The sequence below is a fragment of the Ursus americanus genome, chromosome 6, assembly GCF_024610735.1.
Source record: "Ursus americanus isolate L20-20 chromosome 6, mUrsAme1.1.p, whole genome shotgun sequence".
In the NCBI taxonomy this organism is placed as follows: Eukaryota; Metazoa; Chordata; class Mammalia; order Carnivora; family Ursidae; genus Ursus; species Ursus americanus.
In genome coordinates this window covers 14,601,029-14,609,433 of record NC_142132.1, presented here as the reverse complement: position 1 = coordinate 14,609,433, position 8,405 = coordinate 14,601,029, and the positions used below count along the sequence as shown (strand labels likewise).

General features: G+C 43.9%; 1 protein-coding gene across 2 annotated transcripts in view; it reads right to left on the bottom strand.

Moving 5' to 3' along the window:
* Positions 1 to 2,523: 2,523 nt before the first annotated feature.
* GFRA1 (GDNF family receptor alpha 1) overlaps positions 2,524 to 8,405 on the bottom strand; it is a 202,705-nt gene continuing 196,823 nt past the window's right edge. For both annotated transcript variants that reach the window (XM_087862668.1, XM_045803223.2), the window contains 2 exons: positions 5,766 to 5,819; positions 2,524 to 4,622 (listed from right to left, as the gene is read on the bottom strand). In XM_087862668.1, coding sequence (XP_087718794.1) covers positions 4,467 to 4,622; positions 5,766 to 5,819 — 210 coding nt within the window. In that variant the 3' untranslated portion in view covers positions 2,524 to 4,466. The remainder of the gene's footprint in view (positions 4,623 to 5,765; positions 5,820 to 8,405) is intronic.

Sequence of the window (8,405 nt, the reverse complement as noted above, 5' to 3'; positions counted from 1 at the left end):
TAATCTGGGTAGGACTACATTTAGAAGGATTTGGATGAAAAATCCACAGGAAGGGACCCTGTTAAACACTTCCATGATAAAGAACAGGAATGGGGACTGGGGTACCAATAATCGACATGAAAGAGAACCGAGTCCCACTGTCTTAAGACGACTCCCCTTGTGAAATGAAATGTCCTGCCAAACACACCCCAGGATGGAGGCAGAGGCAAAACCCACATATTTAAAGCTTCTGCCAGGAGAACGTGTTCAGACGTACAGTCTTCAAGAAGAATTCTAGACAACAGACTTAGAACAAATGGTCACTCAAGAAGAAGAGCTGGGTCAAAGTCAAGAAGTGTCAGATATATACACGAGATGCCTATTTTAGTGATAAGAGGAAAATGTAGCTTCTAAGGGTTTCCAACTGAATTCCCAGCTGTTTTACAGTTTTAGAAATTCTAAAAAGAAATTTCTTCCTATGTCGTCCAGATATTAGCTCTGGCTTGCTTTCCACAGAGGCACTGCTGTCTAATTCAAGGGACTCTGGCTATTCATAGGACAAGGTTCCGACGTGGTTCAGGAAGGAACACCAGCGGACTGCATGACCCATTCACCCATGGCACCTGGCCTCGTGCTGCACCTTGATTTTGCTTCATCTCTCCAAACTCCCCGAGTTCGGGGCAGTAGGGCCCTTCTGTCATCCCTGTACCCAAGCCCTTGGCATTTCAAGCCCATCTGTTGCCACTGCTTTTTGGTCTTTCTCAAAAAGCTGGGTCTCCCATGGTCTCATTTGCTTTATCAAAGAGCAGAAGCAACAAAGATCACAGGGGTATGAATCCAGGAGATCAAGAACAGCGTTGAAAGGGAATTAGAAAATTTGAGTTCATTTAAGCAGCCCTTTTCTGGTCTACAGTTTATTGACTCAAATAAGTCATGCATGTCGGACTACATGAATGAAGACTTATTTTCCAAATGACAGCTTCTCCAAGGCCACTATTTTGTAAATAGTAACAACAGAAATACATTTTTGCTAGATTCTAAGGAAAGAATTTGCTAATTATACAAACTCCCACTGCTTATACATCTCTTTTCCCAACAAGCACTTAACACGGCCTCAAAAATGCTTCCGCTCTCCTCCCTTGCTAGTTCAGCAGATGGAGTGTTTGGGAGTGTCTACTTTAGACAGAGTACAAAGGGACAGGTGGGCGACAGGGTGCAGCTGGAGAGGACCCGTCCTTGGAGTGTATGCATGATAGCAACAGTCTTCATATAGACCAAATCAAAGGCCACAGCAGCTTTGGAGAAACTCTGTCCCATATCTGATTAACTCAAAGATAGCTTCTAAGACATTTTTTACTACAGGATAGAGAATTGTTAAACAATTTTATTTATTTTTTAATGAAAACCACACTCCTATTGTACTCTGGATACAGTTCACAATACTGAATAAAAAATAATCTGTGTAATTCTCAACTTATACTCTAGGGGCTTGAAAAAATCAGATATGGAAAAATAAACATGGAAGTGGCGTTGTGAATTCTCCTCTTTATTGTGCACTTCTTCCCTCGTGTGCTCTATTAAAAAGATAAACACATACTGGTCAAAGATACTCTACGTCCACGCGGAACGAATGTGCTTCCAATCAGTTTGCCAAAGTACCCCTTTTTTTCGTTCTCTTAAATAAGCAGCAGGGCATGGCTAGACTTGACATGGGAGTCATGGTCCATATGGACCTAAGTCACTATTTTTGTCAAAATCAGCTACCACGAGATGCTTTCTGCAAGAGGCCCAGACCTCAGCGGACGGCCCTTGCATCTGGTGGTACCCCAAACGCAGGGACAGAGGGATAGCAAGTAATCCTTTTTGCTGTCAGCACTGCTGCACAAGGAAGTCAAAGATTTAAGTCACTTGCCTGCTTTAGTCCTGGGGCAAATGACGGTGTTTCACGTCCACTGTGTCAAACTGGGAATCACACTGAATGGCAGAAACACCTGCTTGGCATGAATTTGTAAGAATCTCTCTAATGTATTGTCATTGAACATCTTTCCCCTGTTTATTTCATCAGCAATTTATTTTCAAATTTAGGATTTGGTAACTCTAATTTGCTTCTATCTGTGAAGAAAAATGAGATCTTTGTTGGTGATCGATGAGGCTTTCCCAAATTGAATTTATGGGTTGCACATCCCCATGTTCCTCACCGAAGGCTACCCTTGTTAGCTCTGATAACTCCTATTTCCTCTTCGGTCATCTGAAGCTAATTACAGCCGCTGTTTACTGCAGAAGGAATCAATAGCTTTCTACGGTAGATCACACAGAGTCAGACCCATACGCAATTAGTACAGTGTAGAGCCACAGAGATACCTTAATTAAAACAAAATATGATCTGTAAGAGATATGCTTTCATAGAGGACCGGAATTCCAAATGTTTCGACACATGTAATGTGTTTATTCAAAGTCAGAGTCTTTACGAAACCTTTCACTAATCAGATTTGTCTGATGAATTTTCTTTGAAAACATTTTGAACTGAAAAAACTCGATACTTAGTATTATACATTTATGTTTATTAACATTTGGATATAAATGTACTTCAAACACCAATAGAGCGAAAAGACTATGCCTTTATCTTGGATTGAATAGATTTCCCACCCCAGTGATTCGATTAATTCTTACAAGGCAAACATCAGCGGGCAAAGGGGATCAGTATGAACTGTGCACCTTGGTTCCTCCTCCAGCCCCTCTACTGATGTGGGGAGAAGTAATGCTCCCAGGACTCTATTCAGGTGGATTCTCTTCTCTACTCAGTGTTGGAGAAGCATGGCTCCTAGCACTCGATCATTGCAGATTCTGAATGTCACCATCAACCAGACTTCAAAAGTGCACTTCAGGGTTCTACTTGTTTAAGGACGAGAATGATGGAAAGTGATGTGCAGTGAACAAGCCAGGTCTCTTGTTTCCAGAGTCCCGTTCTGGTCCGTGTATCTTTGCCGGCCAACTCATCTCTACAGACCTATTGTTGGCCCTCTTGATCCACAAGCCTTTCTTTCCACATAGTCACAGTCTGTCATGGAGGACACATAACAAGATGCGAGTTGATTCCTGTTGACCGTCAGACCAAATCCCTCTAAACAGTGGCCAGGTCATCACCGCTGAGAGTCAAGACAACCCTTAGGAAAACAACTGTGCACCCTGGCACAGATCTGCTTCAGAAAAGAGGGCGGCATGGTCCTGTCCCCCAGCCTAGTCAAACCGGCCTTTGTCAAGTAACATGGAAACCAAGGTAGTGGATTATGTCAACTGGCACACATGCCATCGGCTGTTGCAGAGCATTTACGAGTGGCGGCCAGTTTCCTCACAGCTATGCACGCTTGCATTTCAAGAAATGATAAAAGACAACACTTGGCCATTCTGTTTCCTCCTGCCTGTCCACAGTTACGTGATGCAGAGCTTTCTGCTAAAGCACGAGGCTCCTCAGAGTCTGCTTTTGAAAAGCTGTCTTCCTGAAGTTAATATTGGAGCTAACACTACTTACGAGAGGAAAACGAGCTCCATGTATTTTGTATTAAATCATCAGTAAAAAATGAAGACAATATCATTACTTTCAAAATATAGAAAGCCAAGAGTTGAAATCATTTAGTAGTAAAGTTTTGTTTTCTACATATAACCTCATACGTGTAAAGAGTATTAGCGTGACATGTCCGCTATATTTGACTCTTGTTAGTTAAAGGGCTTCTCCCTCAGGTAAGGCTTAGGAAAGTGTCGTTCAGTGATCAAGGTACTGCGAAGTGTCACGCACACTCGCCCCCTCTATTCTGATTAGAAGACAGACACTACATTTGGATGGGACAGGTGTCTTTTGTTTGGTAGGAGAGTGTAGAACTCTTCACAGTACCCAAACAGCGTGGAAAATGCCAGTACATATAGAAAGGTGAGTACTGGTGCAAGCTTGTTTGCACGAAGGCCATCAAGATCCTCTGGATGAGAATCTTTGCTTTGTGACAAAATAAGCTTGCACCCACCCATGTTGGGCTAAAGTGATGTCATCAGAAACCAAAGCCATTACAGAAGATACAGAAGATTCTCTCGCTAGGAAAGGCCAGAGTTAAATTGTTAAAATCATCCCCATCATCAATCATGCCAAGCTGGTTTTACAGACAAATTTACGCACTGCCCCGTGACAACATAGCCGGTCCCAAAGCCCTCTCAATATGGAATGTAGCACTGCATCAGGTAGCCCATAGAAGCCCTAAGGATCACGAGAAGAGTTCTTAAAAAAAAAAAAAAAAAAAAGGAAAGAAAGAAAGAAAAAGAAAAGAAAAAATGAAAAGAAAAAAGAAGAAGAAACAAAGAAAAAGTTCCAGTTGGATGAAACTGTTTTTGCAGTATCTCAACTGAGCTCCTAAAACTGGAATTTCAGATATACAAGAGGACAGGAAACAGATAGCTTGGGTTTTGTCTTTTTACATGTCCATATTGTTATTTAAATGCAGCTACGATGTTTCTGCCAAAGATAAAGAAAATAAGGTGGACAGGGTGGTTACCACCAGAACCAGCAGTGGACTCAGACCGCAGCTTGGAGGAGCAGCCATTGATTTTGTGGTTATGTGGCTGGAAGGACCAGCGAGACCGTTCTTTTCGTAATCACGCTGTAAGAGAGAATATTTTCATTGTCACGTACTGCATGTACTCCTCCTATCCCAGTATATTTTAACCACACTCTTTCTCTCTCCCACCCCCACCTCCAACTAGCTGTACCACTCAGCAAAGCTGGCCCAGGATAGGACCACGGAGACCTCAATTCACTGACTTGTAGTTTTATGGAAAGGAATCATGAAGCTGGGTGAGAACTGGATATATTGAGATATACTTTACGATAAACTGGCCAACACTTGCTTCTGGCTCCTCCACTATGGATTATTGAAATCTACTTGTGGGACAACTTTGTGTCTTCCTTCACTCCTACCTTCTGGATCTCCCCTTAGCTAGCGCAACATGGAATGCTTCTCCTGGTACTGACTGAGGAGGAAGCCCACTGTCCCTCCTTATCCTGGAAGAAGGGCAGGAAGAATCATCTCAGAAAACTGGACAAGGCAAATATCCATTCACATGGAGATGGGCCACAAATTGCATCGAGATGGGCAGGGCAGTCAGCAACTTTTCTCTCCACTTGCCCTTTCAACCCTAGATTTTCTAGATGAAGGAGCCTGCCCCGCTCATCAGCTGGAGAGCCCACGCCAGAACTCCGGCTTTTGGACTCCCAGTTGGCACAACTTTCCTTCCCTGAGACCGATGCCTCTGTCCCCACCACAGCACCCACTCAGTCCCATAATGCCACATCCCGCCACAATGATCAGCTCATGACAAAATCATTCATCTCCTCCGTAAAACGGGGAGAGGAATGTGGCTTGCCCTAGCTACCTCTGGGTTGCTGTGGAGGTCGAAGGAACTGTAGACAGAGGACCTCTGGTAAGCAGTGAGAGTTGGTGAGTGTCTTCTCTGTGCAGGCTGATTCTACAGGACTATGGTCACATAGTCTCCGGCACTGGAACAATGGTATTTGTGCCGGGTCTAGCTCTGTGATAAGGATCCTGGGTCCCACACATAGTTCAAACTTCGTGCACTGGGGTCCGAAGACCTCACTTGGCTCAAAGGGCAGAGGGACATGGAGGGTGCCTTAGATCTTTTTTCTAGACCTGAATCTCATTGTCTTTGAGCCTTACATCATCACCAAGGGCCCAAAGGCTCTGTGTCTAGAAATGCAGGGAGACCCAGAGAGAAACATAACTTACATCAGAAAGACAGAGGTGTGTACCGCCCGACACATTGGATTTCAGCTTCTGTGCCTGGGGAAACACAAACACACACACACATAAAATCACTCATATAGAGTATGGAATAATGATTACCAATGATTCACTAATCAGTTGTCTAGGGCAGAGCCACTGATAGAAATATGTGAACAACTATGAGCCCATACAGAATCTTTAGTTTTCTAGTAACCACATAAGAGAGAAAGGTGAAGATAATTGTGCTAACATATTTTATTTAACCCAATATATTATCATTTCAACATGTAATCAATATAAAAAGTTATTAATGAGAAACTTTACTTTTTTTCATAGTAAGTCTTCAAAATCTGGTGTGTTTGACATTGCACATCTCACTTCAGACCTGCCCCATTTCAAAGGCTCAGCAGCTACCTGTGGCTAGTGGGGGCAGCACAAGACTAGGTTACTAAAGACAAAGTTTCGTTTTCTATTTTTTTTTCCCCGAGAGGGAGGGGGAGCCAGAGTGCTGGGGGGAGGGGCAGAGGCAGAAGGAGAAAGAGGATCTTAAGCAGGCCCCACGCCCAGCACAGAGCCCAATATGGCGCTCCATCTCTTGATTCTGAGATCATGACCTGAGCCAAAATCAAGAGTCAGACACTTAACCGACGGAGCCACCCAGGCGCCCCAAGACAAAGCTTTGAAGTCGTTCATATTCAGAACTCATTTATATTTCTGCATGTTCATTTTGGGGACGTGCCTTTGAGGTACAAATGTCACCAAAAAAACCCACATTCGTTAGTAACACAGAGATAGGTCTTCCCGAAGCTTGTTTGTTCATTTGTTTTATTCATTGCTTCAGTCAACAAGCACAGAGCTGTTTTCCAAAGCTGGGCATCAGGTGACAGGAGCCAAAGGGTGTAGTCGCTGGGCTCAAGGGGCTGCCTGCAGTTGAGTAAACCGCTCCCTGCTCGGGAGTTATGGCACAGGGCAGGGACTCTTACCGATAGACCCCCGGAGGAACTGTTCAGGGTATTATAGATCCCAATCCAGTAATCATAAAGTTGCTTCCAGGGCAGTGGCAGGGGGCTCCCCGTCTCCCCACACTGGTACTAGTCCCCACTGAGCTTCCAGGCGAGAACTGAGTTGCGGGAGAGTTTCCATCGCTCAAACAATTACAATAAGAACTGCTGACCCAATACTGCCCTTTTGCTTTGTAAAGGAAAACAGAGCGCAGCGAAGTTAAGTGACTTCTCCAAGGTCACATAGCAATTGGTAGAGTCAGGATATAGACCAGGTCTCTAAAACTCCTGAAAGAAAATGTGCTCTTTCCTCTATTACAGTGTTTCTTCCAGGCAATCCTGGCAAGCTTAGCTCTTCATGCTCTACGTGCCCCTAAATCCACATGAAGAACCTCCCCGACCATGAGCTCCTTCCCCCAAAACAGGAGTCTGTCGGCACCAAAGACAGAGCGCTCGTGTGCCGGCAGGATGACCCTGGTCAAGCATCACACTGAATCAAGGAGTGTTTGGGCAACCAGCACTGAGTGAATGGCAATGGGCAGGCTGCCTGTTGTAGGAAGACTTCTGTAACTCGTTGGAGACATGCTAGGCTGATGATGGCATGTTCGCCCAAGGAGTCATTTATTGACCATAATGCTACTTGGGAGGCATCATAATCTTTACCTATATTTGCATATGCCAGCTGTGAATATGAAATAGAAACCTTTAAACAGGCATCAAGAATAAGACACTGTGAAGCATCCCCAGGCTGTTCAAAGGTCACTAAATGTTATGTATAAGAGGATCAGAGGAGAAATGGGAAGAGGAATTGAACCTTACCCAAAAGCCTACTTTTAATCTACAGTAATAGCAAATCTGGTCCATTGCATTGTTACCTGCAGAGAATAATGTACAGAACTTTACATGTTTTATTTCTGTTCAAGATTGGAATTGTGCCCGGATACCAAAATGGCCTTAAAACATCGCATTCTTTTTTTTCTTTACCAGGCCATAATCTACAAAAGACATAAACCCTTGCTAAGGGCCTTTGCATAACTAAGAAGTTCACTAAAATGTGCAGAGAAAGCAGCCTGACTTCTAGTCTGAGACACATTATTATTTTTTTAAAAGATTTTATTTATTTATTTGAGATGGAGAGAGAGTGAGAGAGAGAGACCACGAGTGGGAGACAGAGAGAGAGGGAAAAGCAGGCTCCCCACTGAGTAGGGAGCCCAACATGGGGCTCGATCCCAGGACTCTGGGATCATGACCTGAGCTGAAGGGAGACACTGAAACGACTGAGCCAGTCAGGTGCCCCTAGTCTGAGACACATTATGCCTTCGAGTTGTTTCTGTGCTTGTGGTCATAGCTAACCTATGCCTCTATGTTCTAAACCACAGGCCTCTAAGTTCTAAGGGTCGGGCAGGCCTCCTTCCTACTTTGTTCTGTAGGATTCGCACTGGTATGTAAGTTTTTACTCATTACGTCCACAATCTGGGGTACTCATTGGCTATCCTTAGTCACTTCAGGAACGTGTTGAATTACTAGTTCAATGCCCATGATGATTAAATAATTATAAAGGGGTTTCTACCAATGGATAAGAAAAGTCTTCTGTCTTAACAGATTGTCTTAAGTGGACTCAAGATCTGCAGAGGTAGATAGC